This window comes from Phyllobates terribilis, unplaced genomic scaffold (assembly GCF_046119375.1).
Source record: "Phyllobates terribilis strain yellow unplaced genomic scaffold, ASM4611937v1 Scaffold_1__5_contigs__length_1240528914, whole genome shotgun sequence".
NCBI lineage: Eukaryota > Metazoa > Chordata > Amphibia > Anura > Dendrobatidae > Phyllobates > Phyllobates terribilis.
In genome coordinates, this window is record NW_027362761.1 from 419025112 (window position 1) to 419045808 (window position 20697).

General features: G+C 40.5%; 1 protein-coding gene across 1 annotated transcript in view; it reads right to left on the bottom strand.

The window, feature by feature from the left end:
* Window positions 1-20697, bottom strand: part of KCNN2 (potassium calcium-activated channel subfamily N member 2) — a 292772-nt gene that overhangs the window by 244994 nt on the left and 27081 nt on the right. The window contains exon 3 of the mRNA XM_073677198.1: window positions 12858-13276. Coding sequence (XP_073533299.1) covers window positions 12858-13276 — 419 coding nt within the window. The remainder of the gene's footprint in view (window positions 1-12857; window positions 13277-20697) is intronic.

Here is a 20697-nt window from a genome sequence, read left to right on the forward strand (position 1 = left end):
AAATCTCATTGGAACGGCACCAAACAAAAGTTCCAGCATCATCACCTTGCCCAATGCAGATTCGCAATACATCACTGAATATGACTTTCATCCAGTCATCCACAGTCCACGAATGCTTTTCCTTAGCCCATTGTAACCTTGTTTTTTCTGTTTAGGTGTTAATGATGGCTTTTGTTTAGCTTTTCTGTATGTAAATCCCATTTCCTTTAGGCGGTTTCTTACAGTTCGGTCACAGACATGGACTTCAGTTTCCTCCCATTCGTTCCTCATTTGTGTTGTTGTGCATTTCCTGTTTTGGAGACATATTGCTTTAAGTTTCCGGTCTTGACGCTTCGATGTCTTCCTTGGTCTACCAGTATGTTTGCCTTTAACAACCTTCCCATGTTGTTTGTATTTGGTCCAGATTTTAGACACAGCTGACTGTGAACAACCAACATCTTTTGCAACATTGAGTGATGATTTACCTTCTTTTAAGAGTTTGATAATCCTCTCCTTTGTTTCAATTGACATCTCTCCTGTTGGAGCCATGATTCATGTCAGTCTACTAGGTGCAACAGCTCTCCAAGGTGTGATCACTCCTTTTTAGATGCAGACTAACGAGAAGATCTAATTTGATGCAGTTATTAGTTTTGGAAATGAAAATTTACAGGGTGATTCCATAATTTTTCCTCAGAATTGAGTGATTCCATAATTTTTTCCCTCTGCTTGGTCTGAAAAAAATTACCCTTACTGAGTACTACATTTTTAATCTTGATTTCTTTTAGTGTTTCTTATAGCCCTAAAGTTGCCATTTGAAATGACTTTAGTTTTGTGCCATGTCTGTGATCTGCTTTTTTTCAACAACATTAAACAACTGAATGAACATCCTCCGTGCCCGGTGATTCCATAATTTTTGCCAGGGGTTGTATATGCCAACCTTATAGAGCAGATGTGAAAGGTGTAAGACTGGAAAATGTATTAAGAGGTGAACATCTCTTTATACATTTACAGCATCTTCAGCTGTTAGTGTATTGTAAACTAAAACCTACATTAGATATGAGCCGAGATAGGTTTCACTACAATTTCGGGATTTTTTTATGTAGATTATAGTAAATCTGTGGATAGTCCTGCCATCACTAAGCCCCACTGATTTTTTTTATTTTTTAGAAAAATTGCAAGAGAAGTCTAAAATTGTCAAAAAAAATATGTTTTTCACAAAACAGACAACCATCAACATTTTAGACTTCATACCAAAACTGGTGCAAACAGCTTAAAAGGAAAATGTATTGCAACAACCTTTGCATAAATTGTAAAGGCAAATATAATAAACTTTGTTATACATCTTATTAGTGAAATCAGCTTCTTTATCAATTAATGAGATGCTTCTTCCCCTCCACTCTGACTCGGGAACTTGTTATCCATGCTGAAGAAAAACAGATCATCTCTGCCATCAAAGAGGTGTCAGATTAAACATCTTTAGATACTCTATCAATAGAGGAGGAGGGAGGAGGAATGAAGAGCAGAGTGAAAAAACAGACAGTGGGAGACAAAAATGTCATACTGAGCTTTATAACAAGACTTTTACCTCTATGCTACTGCTGCTCGCTCTGCATGCTCGTTAAGGAATGAAAAGTAAGAATTCATCCCTGTGTGCTGTCCATTATATGGGAAACATAACAGTTAGTCTCCTCCAACCAGCTCAGAGACAACTGAAAATTAGAAATAGAGCCTGCAGAAGGGAAAACTGGAGAAATTGCAATATACAATTCCTCGATTACACACAAGACAGCTTATTCTGAAAAGTTACTTGAAAATACCGTCACCATCTGGAAAATCTCCTTTATTGCCTTAACTGGGAGAGTGTTGTGGGCAAGCAATATGGCAGGAGACAGTGCAATAAAAGGGAGGATGACTTCAGTTGTGAGTACTGTTATATTGTCATATCTGCCTCCAGCTTTACGAATTAGTCCCCTGTGAGGCAAAGTGGTTAATGCATAAATCAAATATTTTAGGATTACTTTATTAAACTACACCATAGAAAATAAAAAAAAAATAGTAAAATATATATTTAGCATAAAAAACATGGTTTGATCAATATGTAGTTTATTGATGACTGAGTTATCCAGCATGGGAAATTGTAAATGCTATCCCACAGCTGTTAAAGAGAATCTTTCACCAAGTTTTTGCTGCCCAGTCTGAGAGCAGCATGATGTAGCATCAGAGACCCTGATTCCAGTGATGTATGACTTACAGTGGGGAAAAATGTATTTAGTCAGCCACCAATTGTGCAAGTTCTCCCACTTAAAAAGATGAGAGAGGCCTGTAATTGACATCATAGGAAGACCTCAACTATGAGAGAGAAAATGAGAAAAATCATGAAAATCACATTGTCTGATCTGGAAAGAATTTTTTTTCAAATTTTGGTGGAAAATAAGTATTTGGTCAATTACAAAAGTTCATCTCAATACTTTGTTATATATCCTTTGTTGGCAATGACAGAGGTCAAACGTTTTCTGTAAGTCTGCACAAGGTTGCAACGCACTGTTGCTGGTATGATGGACCATTCCTCCATGCAGAACTCCTCTAGAGCAGCGATGTTTTGGGGCTGTCACTGGGCAACACAGACTTTCAACTCCCTCCAAAGGTTTTCTATAGGGTTTAGATCTGGAGACTTGCTAGGCCACTCCAGGACCTTGAAATGTTTCTTACGAAGCCACTACTTTGTTGTCCTGGCAGTGTGCTTGGGATCATTATCATGCTGAAAGACCCAGCCACGTTTCATCTTCAATGCCCTTGCTGATGGAAGGAGGTTGCACTCAAAATGGTTAGATGAAAGCTATGACTGGGCAGTTAACTTACAGGGTTACAGTCTGTTTAGAAGGGATCGAAGAAGTCGGAAAGGGGGTGGAGTCTGTCTATATGTAAAGACATGTCTAAAGCCTACAATACGGGAGGATGTATGGGAGGGAAATGAGGAGGTCGAGTCCTTATGGGTGGAGATACATGGGGCAAAAAACAATAATAAAATTATCATAGGAGTCTGTTATAAACCACCAAATATAGCAGAAGCCACGGAAAGTCTATTAATGAGACAAATAGACGAAGTAGCAAAAAATAACGAGGTGATTATTATGGGGGACTTCAACTACCCCGATATAGACTGGGAAACCGAAAGCTGTAGATCTCAGAAAGGAAACAGGTTTCTGTCAATTATCAAAGACAATTATATGTCACAACTTGTGCAGGAACCAACTAGAGGGACGGCCCTTTTAGACTTAATATTAACTAACAGGCCAGACAGAATAACTGAGGTGCAGGTCGGGGGGGCACCTGGGAAATAGTGACCACAACATTATACAATTCCACATGTGCTTCAGTAGGGTGCCCAGCAAGGGAGTCACAAAAACACTGAACTTCAGGAGGGCAAAGTTTGATCAGCTAAGAGATGCCCTTCACCTTATAGACTGGGATAGTATCTTTAGTAATAGGAGCACGGATAGAAAATTGGAAATTTTCAAAACAGTCCTACATAGTCACTGTAGAAGGTACATACCTTATGGGAATAAAAGGGCTAGGAATAGGAGGAAGCCAATGTGGCTAAATAAGGAAGTCAAGAGGGCAATGAAAAACAAAAAAAGGGCTTTCGGTAAACTTAAACAAGAAGGCAGCGAGGAAGCGCTAATATCTTATAGGGAAAAAAACAAAATCTGTAAGAAACAAATAAGAATAGCAAAAGAGGAGACAGAGAGACTAATTGACAAGGAAAGTAAAACGAATCCCAAACTGTTCTTTAACTATATAAACAGTAAAAGGATTAAAACTGATGGAGTTGGCCCATTGAAAAATAACCTGGGTAAAATCATAGAGGGCGATGAGGGTAAAGCAAACCTACTCAATAGCTTCTTCTCCACTGTTTTCACAAAAGAAAACAATTTATCGGAGGAAATGCAGAGTGATAAAGTAAACCCTCCGCTAAATATCACCCACCTAACCCAGGAGGAAGTTCAGAAACGCCTAAATAATATCAAAATAGACAAGTCACCAGGCCCAGATGGCATACACCCCCGGGTACTAAAAGAATTAAGTAATGTGATAGACAGACCGCTGTATCTTATATTCAAGCACTCTTTATGGACAGGGACTGTCCCACTAGACTGGCGCCAAGCAAATGTGGTACCAATATTCAAAAAGGGGTCTAAAAGTGACCCTGGGAACTATAGACCAGTCAGCTTAACGTCTGTTGTGGGTAAATTGTTTGAAGGATTTCTTAGAGATGCTATTGTAGAATATCTTAATGATAATAACTGTCTAACTCCATATCAACATGGATTCATGAGGGATCGCTCCTGCCAAACAAACCTGATGACCTTCTATGAGGAGGTGAGCTCACAGCTGGACAGGGGAGAGTCAGTGGATGTTGTATACCTTGACTTCTCCAAAGCGTTTCATACCGTGCCACACAAAAGGTTGGTATATAAAATGAGAATGCTTGGTCTGGGGGATAATGTGTGCCAGTGGGTAAATAGCTGGCTGAGTGATAGAAAGCAGAGGGTGGTTATCAATGGAGTAAGCTCAGGTTGTGTCAGGGTTACTAGCGGGGTGCCTCAAGGGTCTGTCTTGGGCCCTATATTATTTAGTATATTTATTAATGATCTAGTGGAAGGGTTGCATAGTAAAATAGCAATATTTGCAGATGATACTAAACTTTGTAAAGTAGTTAATACAGATGAGGATAGCGCACAGCTACAGGAGGATTTAGATAAATTGGGGAGTTGGGCCAAAAAATGGCAAATGGGGTTCAATGCCGATAAATGTAAGGTCATGCACATGGGAAAGAAAAACAGCAGTCACCCATACATATTAAATGGGAAACCGTTGGGGAAATCTGACATGGAGAAGGACCTGGGCGTCTTGGTTAATAGCAAATTAAATTGGAGTGCCCAGTGTCAGGCAGCAGCTGAGAAGGCAAATAGAGTCATGGCATGCATCAGAAGAGGAATAGGAGCATATGATGAGAACATTGTTCTTCCTCTGTATAAAGCGCTGGTAAGGCCGCACTTAGAATATTGTGCACAGTTCTGGGCTCCGGTGCACAGGAAAGACATATTGGAGCTAGAGAGGGTACAAAGGAGGGCGACTAAGGTAATAAAGGGAATGGAGGGACTAGAATACCCTGAGAGGTTGTCAAAATTAGGCCTATTTACGTTGGAAAAGAGAAGGCTTAGGGGAGACCTCAAAAACATGTATAAATACATCAGGGGGCAGTACAGAGATCTCTCCCATGACCTGTTTATACCAAGGATGGTGACAAAGATGAGGGGGCACACTATGCGTCTGGAGGAAAGGAGGTTCCTGCACCAGCATAGAAGGGGATTCTTTACGGTCAGAGCCGTGAGACTCTGGAACTCTCTGGGAGAGGAAGTGGTGATGTCCAACTCACTTAATGAGTTCAAGAGAGGCCTGGATGCCTTTCTTGAGAACAATAAAATTACATCTTATGCTTAGTTAATTAATCCAGGGATTCAATCTGACTGACAGATTGGTGTCGGGAAGTGAATTTTTCCTCAATGATGTAAATTGGCCTATACCGCATGTTTTTTTTTTTTTTTTGCCTTCCCCTGGATCAACGCTGCGGAATAGCTGCAGTGCACTAGAAATAGGCTGAACTGGATGGACGCTTGTCTTTTTCGGCCTTATAAACTATGTAAAATCTCACAAAATGTCCCCATTCATTCTTTCATGTACACGGATCAGTCGTCCTGGTCCCTTGGCAGAGAAACAGCCCCAAAGCATGATGTTGCCACTCCCATGCTTCACAGTAGGTATGGTGTTCTTTAGATGCAACTCAGCATTCTTTCTCCTCCAAACAAGACGAGCTGTGTTTCTACCAAACAGGTCTACTTTGGTTTCATCTGACCATATGACATTCTCCCGATACTCTTCTGGATCATCCAAATGCTCTCTAGCAAACTTCAGAAGGGCCCAGACATGTAATGGCTTAAGCAGAGGGACACATTTGGCACTGCAGGATCTGAGTCCCTTGCGGCGTAGTGTGTAACTGATGGTAGCCTGTGTAACATTGGTCCCAGCTCTCTGCAGGTCATTCACTAGGTCCCCCTGTGTGGTTCCGGGATTTTTGCTCACCGTTCTTGAGATTATTTTGACCCCACGGGGTGAGATCTTGTGTGGAGCCCCAGATCAAGGGAGATTATCAGTGTCTTGAATGTCTTCCCTTTTCTAATTATTGCTCCCACAGATTTCTTCACACCAAGCTGCTTGCCTATTGCAGATTCAGTCTTCCAAGCCTGGTGCAGGGCTAAAGTTTTGTCTCTGGTGTCCTTCGACAGATCTTTGGTCTTCACCGTAGTGAAGTTTGGAGTGTGACTGTTTGAAGTTGCGGACAGGTGTCTTTTATACTGATAACAAGGGCAAACAGGTGCCAGTACTACAGGTAATGAGTGAAGGACAGAGGAGCTTCTTAAAGAAGAAGTTACAGGTCAGTAAGAGCCAGAAATCTTGCTTGTCTGTAATTGATCAAATACTTATTTTCCACCAAAATTTGAAAAAAAATTCTTTCCAAATCAGACAATGTGATTTTCAGGATTTGTTTTCTCATTTTGTCTCTCATAGTAGAGGTTTACCTATGATGTCAATTACAGGCCTCTCTCATCTTTTTTAAGTGGGAGAACTAGCACAATTGGTGGCTGACTAAATACTTTTTTTTCCCAACTGTACTTTACTGGGAGATGCAGTTTTGATTAAAATCTGTTGTATCTGCTGCAGATCTATCAGCTCTCTGAATGCTGAGCTCTGTATAACTCCACCCACAGTACAGAATGACAGATTTCTGAGTACACTGTATATAGGCAAAGAACTGTCAATCAGTGGTAGGGGCATGGCTAGCGAAATAGTCCTCTAGTGATAATCTTCCATGCTAAAACAGTTATTTCATAAAACCTCCGCTACGCAGACCAGGAAGTGACACAGCTCCGGAGTCAGGTTCTTTCCTTCTGTATTATGCTGATCTCGGATTAAGAAGCAAAAACCAGGCTACAGATTCTTTCCAATACTTACAATTTGGCAAACAAAACTATTAAAAAATAATTAAAATCAATATAAAATGCAATGTACGGTATAGGAAAATAAACCTACATGGTCACATAGAGATTTATTATGGGCTCACATGATAAGGTGGATTCTCTAAACAATAGGTCTGGGTGAGTAGCATGGACCGAAGGCAATGCTGCAGCAGAGGGGGTCAAGGATCAGTGAGGTCCAGGACAGCTGAGTATACAGTATGGCAGAAAAACAAACTGAAAAGGTTTCACATATGAAACAAATCTGTGTGTCTGGACAAATAGGGGAACAGTAATTGTATAGGAAATATATATCTTCCAGCAGGGAAGCAGTAAATCATAGGATAGCAGTTGGTATCTTCCAGTTGGGAAATGGCTAAATACAACAGTAACTGAAAAGTAAATGCAGTATTGTATCTTCCAGCAGGTCAAGCGTTAATAATAGCAAAGTAAAAGTGGCATAAATGCAGCCTGTTATCTTCCAGGAGGACCATAGTTAACAGCAGCAAAGTAAACTAGAAGTGAAGCGACAAAATCTCATGACCAGTTTAAGGCAACTGTTGTGGGTAATGCTACCTAATAACAAACAACAGAGCTGGCCTTAAAAGACCTAAAGTCTTTTAAGGCCAGCTCTGTTGTTAGAGAAGTTTGCTGGTTTACCTAAAAAAAACAAGCATGGGTGACTGCAAGTTTATGCAGCCATAGGAGAAGGGAGCCAGACCAGGCGCTTGTGCCAGAACAGGTAAGTAACAATATTATGTGTTAATTTGAACAACTTGTAAATTTGCCAAATGTTGCTCATATTGATTTGTTTAAATTTTTCTTAGGCTAAGTGCCCACGATGCAGAAATGCTGCAGATTTTTTCTGCATCTCCCAGGCAGGAAAAACGCATGCGGATTTTACATGCATTTTTCTGGCCAGGTAGAAGCGTTTGTCAAGCATTTTTGCATGCATTTCTGCATGCGGGTTATCAAGCGCTTTTCCAAGCGATTTTAGCATCACTTGGAAAAGTGCTTGACAACTTGGTCACGCTATATAAATCCATGCAACCAACAAGGATTTATATAGTGTGACCAAGTAAATAGTTAAAAAAAAGAATTAAAATGGTAAAAAAATAAAAAACATTACTCACCTTCCGATGTCCCCCAGTCTCCTGTACGATGCGTCCTGGCTCCCCGGCGGCTCGCGGTGGTGTAAAAGGACCTTCCATGACATAATTTAGTCATGTGACTAAGGAGACCGGGGGACATCGGAAGGTGAGTACAATGTATATTTTTTATTTTAAATTCTTTTTTTTACAGGTACTATGGTACCCGGGTATGGAGGAGAGTCTCCTCTTCTCCAGACCCGGGTATCATCCGCACATTGAATCGCTTAATATCCGCATGTGCACACGTAGTCTTGCGGATATTAAGCGATTCAATGCAAGTCAATGGCGGCAATTACGCTGCGTGTCCGCAAAATTAATGGACATGCTGCGGATTTTTCCACAATGATAATCCGCAACGGAAATTTCCGCAGCATGAGTACAGCACATGCGGATTATCATTGGGGACCATGGGGCACGTATTACCAAGCGTTTTTTAAGCGTTTTCGCTGCGGAAATTCTGTGGGAAAAAAGCTTGAAAAACGCATAGTGGGCACGCAGCCTTAGGCTATGAAAGTTATGTTTTTTTTAATCATACAAAAAAATGTCTCCCTAATCATTAGTTTTGACTATTGCAGCTTTTTTTTGTAACTATGGTAACAGCAGTTTCCTATGAACTAATTTTTCTTAAGCGATAAGAAAAAAATAAGTAAATAAATTATATACTAGAAATTGGATTTCACAAAGCACACAAAAGCTTGATTCCACAGTTAAATATACTTTAGTATGTACCAAATAACCAATAATCTTTTTGGGAAATTCTTACTAGTGCCAAGATCAGCACCTGATAAAAGCTTGTGTAGCACATTATAGTCACTGCTTTATACTGAAAGAATGAATCCTGCTCTTAGCACAAAGGAAAAGCTGAATGTGGCCTTACACCTATAATCACCCCCATAATGCACCTCTTCTAAGGTATGTTCTAAATTAGGGTGAATGTTGAAAATAGGAGAATTAGAGAACAATAAGAGAATGAGGGTTAGTGTACATGTCCCAGAAATTTCTGTTGTATAACTCACCAAAATCATGGTGAAATGGCAGAAAAATTGTGTTGCATGTGGGTTTTGCTGCAGATTGTTAGCAAATTGGTGGTACTTCCACTAATTAATGAATATGCTGCAGTTTTAAAGTTTTCATGCAAAAAAAATTATAAGTGTAACTCAATATGCATCTGCGCTTTGAATATACATGATTAAAAAGGATTTATGGCCCAAGCTGCTGAACAAAACAATACCACTCTCCCCACATACTTCACTCTCTAGGCTTTATTTAAAGGGAGGAAAAATAGAGGCCCGAAGAGAATGAAGGTGTACATGGTTTTAGCATTAATAAAATCCATTAAAGGCAGGCTCAGAGTGACAGCAGACAAGACCGGGAGCAAGAGCCAGGGCAACATCATTATATACTGTATCCACAACTGCATGTGCCCGCAAAATTCTGACACATTTAATGTATTGACATACATAAGGTAACTGGTTCCCTCTTCTACTTTCACTAAAATCTTTTTAAATAAGTTTCAAGCTCCCATCTACCACTTGAAAATGCATAGAAACTTGTCTGCATTACAAATGGGCATGAACTGAAATCCAAAGCACAGTCTTTGAACAAATGTGGCGCAAACCCTTTACTTTCTAGCCCTTAAAAAAACGTAATAAAGACTTACATCCAATTTCGCTACTCTGCATCTAGAATTACGGTACATAAATAACACTCCTTTGCAATTAGACGATCAAAAATATCGCATGGTTTGGCCTATTGGTCAGCTCCTATTCTAATTGACATGTATCAGTGGGTGTGGTCTCCAAACAAACTCTGTACAGTCTGATCTTGGAGTGATACTTTATTTTCACTCTGTTTACTAATCTGCAGATAATAAAAGAGTAAAAAGGGAAGAACAAAATTAAAGGGGTTGTCCACTACTTTATATAAGTGTTTCTCTAATTACCTTGTGGTGCCTTTTATGCCTGTGAGTGGCGCTATCACTGGCCGCTCACAAGCATCACTTGACCCCCGGTTGCAGCCGGCTCTGACATCCGCTGCCGTCACGACAAGTCCAGGCTGCAGCCGAGGGTCCCTCTTCCGCGTTCCACTGGTGGATGCTGGGTTGTGGGGGGGGTTACCCCACGTGTCACACACGGCATCCACCGCGCGCTCACCCTCTCCTCATTCACTGGGAAAACGCGCGGGGAGCGCGTCGCTGATGTCACGACTCACTTGACGTGACATCAGTGACGGGTCACGTGATGCCTCTGAGTGGCCAGCAATAGCGCCGCTCAGAGGCAGAAAAGGTACCGCAAGGTATTTACAAAAACACTTCTGGGCCCCGGGGGGATACATTGGGGGGTTCATATAAAATAGTGGACAACTTCTTTAATATAGCACCACAATAAAAACATGGTATGTATGTAATCTGTAGTCAGAAATCAGCATGGGAACTGTATTTTAATGGATCACATTAAAAAAATGGTCTGTAAACAGCCTACAGTGAAATGTCTACAGAGGAGCTGTATTTTACTCTGTAGCCTGAAGGACCACATTGCAAACATGGCTTGTATGTAGCCTATAGTCAGACAACTACATAGGAGCTTTATTTTTACTCGGTAGAATCACACTGCAAACATGGTGCTTGAATAAAGCCTACAGTCAGACGACTACATAAGAGCTGGATATTAGCTGGATACTAGTCTGTAGGCTGACATTGCAAACATGGCTTTTACATACATACATATGTATATATATATATATATATATATATATTTCTGTATAGGAGACTTATTTTACTATGTAGGTTCACAATGCTAACATCTCTTTTATATTTTATATATACACTGCTCAAAAAAATAAAGGGAACGCTTAAACAACAGAACATAACTCCAAGTAAATCAAACCTCTGTGAAATCAAACTGTCCACTTAGGAAGCAACACTGATTGACAATCAATTCCACATGCTGTTGTGCAAATGGAATAGACATTAGATGGAAATTATTGGCAATTATCAAGACACACTCAATAAAGGAGTGGTTCTGCAGGTGGGGACCACAGACCACATCTCAGTACCAATGCATTCTGGCTGATGTTTTGGTCACTTTTGAATGTTGGTTGTGCTTTCACACTCGTGGTAGCATGAGACGGACTCTACAACCCACAGAAGTTGCTCAGGTAGTGCAGCTCATCCAGAATGGCACATCAATGCAAGCTGTGGCAAGAAGGTTTGCTGTGTCTGTCAGCGTAGTGTCCAGAGGCTGGAGGCGCTACCAGGAGACAGGCCAGTACACCAGGAGACGTGGAGGGGGCCATAGGAGGGCAACAACCCAGCAGCAGGACCGCAACCTCCACCTTTGTGCAAGGAGGAACAGGAGGAGCACTGCCAGAGCCCTGCAAAATGACCTCCAGCAGGCCACAAATGTGCATGTGTCTGCACAAATGGTTAGAAACCGACTCCATGAGAGTGGTATGAGGGCACGACGTTCACAGATGGGGGTTGTGCTCACAGCCCAACACCGTGCAGGACGCTTGGCATTTGCCACAGAACACCAGGATTGGCAAAGTCGCCACTGGCGCCATGTGCTCTTCACAGATGAAAGCAGGTTCACACTGAGCACGTGACAGACGTGACAGAGTCTGGAGACGCCATGGAGAGAAATCTGCTGCCTGCAACATCCTTCAGCATGACCGGTTTGGCAGTGTGTCAGTAATGGTGTGGGGTGGCATTTCTTTGGAGGGCCATACAGCCCTCCATGTGCTCGCTAGAGGTAGCCTGACTGCCATTAGGTACCGAGATGAGATCCTCAGACCCCTTGTGAGACCATATGTTGGCCCTGGGTTCCTCCTAATGCAGGACGATGCCAGACCTCATGTGGCTGGAGTGTGTGAGCAGTTCCTGCAAGATGAAGGCATTGAAGCTATGGACTGGCCCGCCCTTTCCCCACACCTGAATCTGATTGAGCACATCTGGGACATCATATCTCGCTCCATCCACCAATGTCACATTGCACCACAGACTGTCCAGGAGTTGGCGGATGCTTTAGTCCAGTCTGGGAGGAGATCCCACAGGAGACCATCCGCAACCTCATCAGGAGCATGCCCAGGCATTGTAGGGAGGTCATACAGACACGTGGAGGCCACACACAATACTGAGCCTCATTTTGACTTGTTTTAAGGACATTACATCAAAGTTGGATCAGCCTGTAGTGTGTTTTTCCACTTTAATTTTGGGGGTGACTCCAAATCCAGGCCTCCATTGGTTAATAAATTTGATTTCCATTGATGATTTTTGTGTGATTTTGTTGTTAGCACATTCAACTTTGTACAGAACAAAGTATTCAATGAGAATATTTCATTCATTCAGATCTAGGATGTGTTATTTGAGTGTTCCCTTTATTTTTTTGGGCAGTGTATATTGTATATAGCCTATAGCCGACTACATAGGAGCTGAATTTTAGTCTGTAGAATCACATTGCAAACTTAGCTTATATGTAGTTTGTAGTCGGAGGTCTACACAGGAGCTGTATTATAGTCAATTACATATAGTAATATTACACTGAAACAAAGACATTTCTCTTAACCGCTGACTTTGAAGTTGAAAAATGTTCTTAAATTGATACAGTATATTTATTAGCTCATCAATAGAAATTCAGGAAAAAAGAGGCCTTACCTTTCACAAGCTCGAACGGTCCATGCAGCAATTATCCATAAGGAAATGCTAAAAACCAACAGTACTGTTCCGGGACATATTGTCATTAAAGTCTTCATTACAAAACGTGTGTTGAAGTTTATTTTGTTTAGTGCTCCAATGCTTCGAGAAGAGGCATCAGTAAAAAGTTTGCTATGCAAAAGCATAACTCTGGCAATGAGATAAAGTCTTAAGAACATTGGTATAGATAAAATAATATCCACATCAGCTGTAGCTGTGGAGGGGGTATAGGAGAAGGCAAGTCGTGCTGTCCATGTGAACGTGTAATTTCCTGGTATAGGATGAATTGCACACACTAGTATTTCCAGGCAGATAAAGAAGATCCGCTCGTAGGTCATGGCTATTCTCCAGTCATCCGCTCCATTATCCACCATGAATAACTGTAAGTAGAAAATGTTTGAGCAGTTTCAGTTACTATTCTTAACAAGTCACTAATTTAAAGATCGCAAACAAAAATTAGATTATTTTTATAATAGACAATAATTATAAAGAGCTGATAATGCTTCATGTGTAATGTGTGCTCTAGGATCCAGTGCTAGTGTCTGCACTGAATCACTTGCTGATTGTTGCTTTAATTCACAGGAATAATAAATGACATTAAAAAAATCGAATTGGCCATTATGAGCATTTCCATCAATTGTTTGGTGTGCAATTTTCTAGGATAGATTTAGAAAGCCTTGTAAAATGAATACCGATATAAATATATGCCATTTAAGACTCACAAATGCATTTTTTGGGTACGTGTACTATCTGTTATTCTTGCGGATAGATCACAGATCCATTACAATGAATGCATCTTTTCTTGTGTTTTTTTTCTTTGTGGACCATTCCCCACCTCCCCCAAGAAAAAAAAATCAGATGCATATCCTACTATGATCAATGCAAACCCAGCAAGTCAATGGCCCCATAAATATGTGTATTTTACTGTTTAATGAGTAGCAGAAACTAAGAAATTGTTTCTCTTACAAGAAAAAAGGATGCAACAAGGACTGAAAAAAACAGACAAAAGGACCAAAAATGGGTCTAGCATACTGAAAAAAAAACACAGACTACTTTTCATGTTTGACAAAACAAAAAAATTATGTGTGACCTGGCCTTAGATGTCTAATGGGTTTCTATTTATATCAATGGGAACTAAAAATTGTGTAAAATGCATTTTAAAAGAGGCTGTCCCATCTTAGACACAGAATACGCCATAAATGTCTGAATGATAAGAGTCCCTAAACATGAGCAGCTCCCTCCATACACATATATTGGTGTTCCTAAATTAGCAAAGCACTCTAGTCGAGGTGCAGCCAACTCTCTATTCCCTGCAGTATAAGGCAGGGCCCCATTTTTGAAATATCTGTGGGTCCCAGAGATTAAAGTTACATTCATCAGACATTTATGGCACAATTCATTTGTGGGATATCCTGAGACACACACAGACACACAATGCAAAGATTGAGTCAACCTCTCCCCTTTTTATCTGATTTCAAGTGTGATTTTAATATTGCTCACACCTGTTACTTGCTACAGGTGAGTTTAAACAAGCATCACATGCGTGAAACAAAGTTGTTTAAGCACAATTTTAGAAAGGTGCCAACAATTTTGTCTGGCCCATTTTGGGGTTTTGTGTGAAATTATGTCCAATTTGCTTTTTTTTCAAATTTTAATCATCAACATTAACAGAAATAAACACTTGAAATAGATCACTCTGTTTGTAATGACTCTATATAATATCAGTTTCACTTTTTGTATTGAAGAACTGAAATAAATTAGCTTTTTGTTGATATTCTAATATAGTGAGATGCACCTGTATGTACAGGGTGGGCAATTTATATGCATACACCTATATTAAATGGGAATGGTTGGTGATATCAACTTCCTTATTGTAGCACATTAGCATATGGGAGGGGAAAAACTTTTCCAGATGGGTGGTGACCATGGTGGCCATTTTGAAGTCGGCCATTTTGGATCCAACTTTATTTTTTTTAATGGGAAGAGGGTCATGTGACACATCAAACTTATTGAGAATTTCATAAGAAAAGCAATGGTGTGCTTGGTTTTAACTTAACTTTATTCTTTCATTAGTTATTTACAAGTTTATGACCACTTATAAAATGTGTTCAAAGTGCTGCCCATTGTGTTGGATTGTTAATGCAACCCTCTTCTCCCACTCTTGACACACTGATAGCAATACCGCAGAAGAAATGCTAGCACAGGCTTCCAGTATCCGTTGTTTCAGATGCTGCACATCTCGTATCTTGATGGTATGGTGTGGTATATGGGGTACAAACATAGTGGGGCCATTCTTCATCAATGGAAGCCTCAAAGCCACTGGATAGCTGAAATTGCTACATGATGATGTGTGGCCCTCTGTAGGCACTGAAGATGACACGTTCCCTGAGTTTTTCAAACAAGATGGTGCACCACCACATTATGGGTGTCAGGTCCGAGCATTCCTACAAGAACAGTTTCCTGGAAAGTGGATTGGTTGCCGTGGGCCAGTTAAATGGCCACCAAGGTCTCCCGATCTTACCCCCTTAGACTTTTATCTTTGGGGTCATCTGAAGGCAATTGTCTATGCTGTGAAGATACAAGATGTGCAGCATCTGAAACAACGGATACTGGAAGCTCCAGGTTGGCGCATATGCCAGCTCAGGCTGAAATATTCCTGTAGATCACGGCCTCAGGAAGATGGCCGCGGCCACCGGAAGCTGCATACGCTGCTCTGAAGCACCGCCGGACACTGCTCACAGCCCGGCACAGGCCCCGGCTCCTCTACTTCACCACCCAACACCAGCCTCTCCAGCACAGGTACAGGCCCCGGCTCCAGCCGCATCTCACCTCTGCGGCCGCCGGAGGACCCTGCGATTCCTGCTCCACCACCACTGGTAAAGTAACGTTTGGACCATAAGACCCCCATTTTCCTTCCAACTTTTGGGGAAAAAAAGTGCGTCTTATGGTCCGAAAAATACGGTAATATATGCCTGTAAACTTTCCGGTATTAATAGTGAAAAGAAGATAAGTAGCCCTGTTTTTAGGTTGCATCAGCAGTATATCTATAAAAGAACTCTAAAGTAATAAACCCTGCCTATATGCCTCTAATCCAAAACTATCCCTCATCCACCAGCAGTATACAAGTACTGTAATAGCAATTAAACACTGCCAATAAACCTGCTATAATCTAATCTCACCTTCATAGATCTACTCTCCCTGATGCTTCCAGAGGAGAGTATACCGAGTATCGCGTCACCGGGTCTTATATAAGACCCGATGACTCAGTGCGGTCGGCCTATCATAGTAATGCCAGTAGCCAATATGGCTATGGCATTACTGTATATGGCAGACAATCCTCGCATGTTTATTGGCTGTCTAACAGCCGCAAAACATGCAAAGCGGGGACTCGAGCATGGCGCTCTTACACCAGCGATACTCAATCGAGTAACGAGCGTACCTGAGCACCCCGTTGCTCGATCAAGTATTAAGCAGTGGTGAGCATGTTCGCTCATCACTAATTGTAAAGCTAAACCTGGTGAAACTTTCTACATTTTCCTGGATTGCTTCACTTAATGTGGTGTAATTCAAATAAAGGTAAAGATGATGACTATTCACAATATTCATTCATAACATTTTGTCAGGAAGTGTAAAACGTCTTATAGATATTGGTATACAGCTATGTGTATCAGTATAGGTTTAGAATCTATGTTTACCTTTCCTTTTATTTACTGAAATTGTGACAATAAGATGCAATAGCAATTATTTCAATATTCTGTGAGCACAATTTCAAGTGAAGTGAAGATGTGAATGATCTATCAGTGAGGACCACATATTTCTACTATACAATTGGTTACTTTTAATCCATGTGTCTATGTATTTAACCATCCCAGCATCCCCAATGAAAATAAAAATTAAAATGTGAATAAAAACTCTGAAGATGCGCGCCAGACATGTATACTAGAAATGCATCAACACTATATGGAGCGAGCCTGATCATACAGCGCAGATGCCAGCTGGCACCCAAAATTAACTGCTAAAATCACAACTAGCTCCAATCAAAATATATTAACCACTTAGATGCTGCTGTCTTTCATGGGGAGTCAACAGGTTGCCATAGCTGCCTGAGGCCTGATGAAGACCCCATCAGTGCCATATTGGTACTCTTGTGAACTCCATATTGTAAACATCGTAAATAAAAAAAATCATAAAGCAAAAATTGATATTTTTTGGGCTACCACATTTCCAAATAAAAATGAAACAAAAAGTGATCAAATGTCATCTGTACACACAAAAACTACAGCTCAGAATGATAAATATAAGGGCTTGTGCAGTAAGGGTTCATAACGACTTTATAGTTTGGACAAGTGCTATCTGTCATTTTGCCTTCAAGAATTGGGTGGCACTTACTCATTCAACTTTATGGATCCGTGGAAAAAAAAAAATTGGACCACACTCGGATGACATCATTGACTGACAATATAGAGAAGGTGGAGAAACTTTTCTTTTACTACCTCTGAGAAAATCGGATCACAAGCTGATCAAACTCTGAACAGAGTGTGATTAGCATAATCGGACTGATTTTCTCAGATGAGAGAAAAATGGTCGTGTGACCCGAGCCTTAGGAAAATAAAACTCATGGCTCTTGGAGGACAAGGAGGAAAAAAATAAAACACAAAAAAAAAAAAAGATGCTTATCGGCAGCTGCGTTGCCTTGAGTGCCATCTTAGGTTACCTGACTTTTCACTCTACATGACATCATGTAGTAAACATGTCGAGCAGGAAGTGCCATAATAACTACTTGGTCAGGAGGTGTAAGTAGGATGAAGTGTCACTCAATACATCATTAATGAATGGTCAGGAGGGACCATCAGGTCAGGTAAATAGCTGCCTTCAACAAATGTACCTTAACCATTTGAGAGCCAGCATTTTTGAATCAGGAGAAAAATGGTAAATATTTTTAAGTGGTTTTTCTACATAACATGAGCTTGGATAAATATCTTTTTTTAATGATATACAAGGTTTCATTTTATATCATTGCTTACTCCAGTATCCTCATAGGATATGGTGTATAAAACAAATCTGTAAAATAAAACATAAAAGGGAGAACCTGTCATGTCCCCAAACAAAATTAACCTTCTGAAGGTTAATATCATTCTAAAGCTGCGTGGCTACCTCTGCTGTCTACGGTGCAGTGTTTACAAACTTTTTTCTATTGAGCTAGTAAGCACTACATTGAAGCTTGCCAGGACCAATGGAGAGAACTGTTAGCTCATGACCCCAGACAGCTTAATCACAGAGGCAAGGTTGCCTCATATAGCAAATCTAGCCAGTAGTGCGACGATGTTGATGGTCCAAACTGTCAATCAATCAAGAGCACCCACCCGACAGCAATCAGGAAGTCAGCTGGCTGGGGAATGGTGTGCTTCCGAAATAATAAGAAGAGACAACTCCTTTAAATGCTTTTACTAAAATTTTCAATAAGTTTCATATATCACGAGTGTTAATGCTTTAATTAGTAAATTATGGTGCCTCTAAAGGGCAACATACATTGGCAAAAGAAATCTATATAGTGGCGCTTGAAGGTTTGTGATATATATTTTTTTTAATAAATTTGACCTAAAAATGCAACAGATTTTCACAAAAGTCCTAAAAGTAGATAGAGAACCAAATAAAACAAAATGATTAAAAATATAAAAATGATTAAAAATATGAAATATTTTTTTAAATGAAGAAACTGATCCAAAATCATATCCGTCATTCATAGAAGTATGTGACCCTTTGCTCTCAGTATCTGGTGTAGCTAACCAGATACTAACCATGCTACAATGATCCTGAATGAGTGATCGACCCTGGGGCAAAAAAACAATAAATAAATCTGTCGTAAATGCTTAAAAGTAAAACCTTTCATCAAACATAAATGTTCACAAACAACTTATAACATCCACGAAAAATATAGAAATATTATAAATCTGGGGGAATCTGGATTGTCCATTTGCAGTTGGAAATACAACAGTAATGGTATAGTTTAAACACCAAAAATTAAGTAATTGCAAAATGTTCTCACTGGATAAGCGATCAAAAGAAATAGTAATCTATTATAATTAAACAATTACACAGCATTAGTTTTTGTGCATGAAAAGAAGTAACATGTCATGCTTGTTGTGGGTAAAGTAGTTCTTTATGCGAAACCACTTATCTGAAAGCTCCGCTAAACTACCATTGAGATATGAAGATTGTTGTCATGGCCACATAGAGTCGTAGGAGAAGAAATATCTATCACATGGTTGCACAAAAACACTGCCTTTGGACAAAATTGGACTTACTGAAAAGGTAATTAATTGCTTTTCTATTATAAATAATAAAGTAGAGAACAAAACCAAAATTGCCATTAGGAGAACATGGTTAGATGCCAACATCTCATTGTGGGAGGTAGAGAGTCTAATGTTAGAGTGACCTGTTGGCTTGTTTTACAGTATTGGGAGCATGCTCTCTAGTATGCACAGGGGTCTTTTTGCAGGAAAGGAAAGAGTAGGAGTACTTATGTAGCTTGTCAGGCACTCTCATCTACTGTCAATTGTGTAGTCCTGTATTATCTGTACAGTTTTATAATAAGGCGTTAAGCTGGACATACACATTCGATGAACAATCTCCAAAGCCATAACTTTCAGCCCAACAGCTGATCTTCCAATAAGTATGAAGATGTCCAGACTCTCTTGCACACTGGAATTCAACATACCCAATCCTTTTGACACACAGAGATAAGCCACGGCTAGAGGTTCTTGACAGCTACTTACTCCCTTTCGCTACTGAAAACACATTTATGTTTGGCCAAGTCAGAGTGTGTGTATACCGGAGAGGTTGGGAGTAGTGATGAGTGAGTATGTTTTGTTAACCCTTTCGCCGAGTATACTCGGGCTCGGTGATATGTTTGCATCACTCCCGTGTGCATGATTTGCGACGGTTTGACAGCTTTAATACATGCAAGGAATGTCTGCTTCTTACACATTCCTCACAAGTATTAATGCTGTCAAACCGTCGCAAATCATGCACACAGGAGTGATTCAAACATATCACCCAGCACGCTGTAAATACTTGGCGCTCGTTCGAGCATACTCGGCGAAAGGGTTAACAGAACATACTCGCTCATCACTAGCTGGGAGGAATAGCTGACAGCTGAAGGAGCTAGACTGACAGCTTTCTAAGGGGCATGGTCACCTTAAGCTTTCATTGCAATTTTGTCCTGTTAATTAAATATAATAATGACTGCTAACCAGTGGCCTAACTGGAAGCAAAATCTCCAAATGGGCCTTTAATAGTAATAGTCTTTTCAAATGGTCCTTTGGAGCCCCCCTTGTCTCCCGAGCCCGACTGCTATTGCAACCCCTGCACATATTATAGTTATGCCCCTGCTGCTGCCCCTGCTCCTGGTGTACATGGGACATACTGAAAAGTAACATACAAGTAACTGTAGAAAAAGACAAGGACTGTGCATACAGATGTTATACATTGATTACTGCGCATACAGATGTTATACATTGATTTATTGTGGCTAAGCAAAATTTACAAAACTGAACTCAAGCACCACACAGCACTCAAACTGCAAGACAAAGTTTTTAAATCTGTTCACTTGGTGTTAGTCCTGTTATGGTGTTGTGCCTATAGGGTGGTGCCATCTGGAGCTGTGAGAATGGGTGCTGTGGGGAACCTGGGTCGCTCCCCCTGCTGGCGCAGTGTCGCTGCAATGGTGGCCGCCGCACGGCACTACGTCTGACAGGTGAGGGACCCACTGACAAGTTCATCATAACGTGGCAGTTTCTGG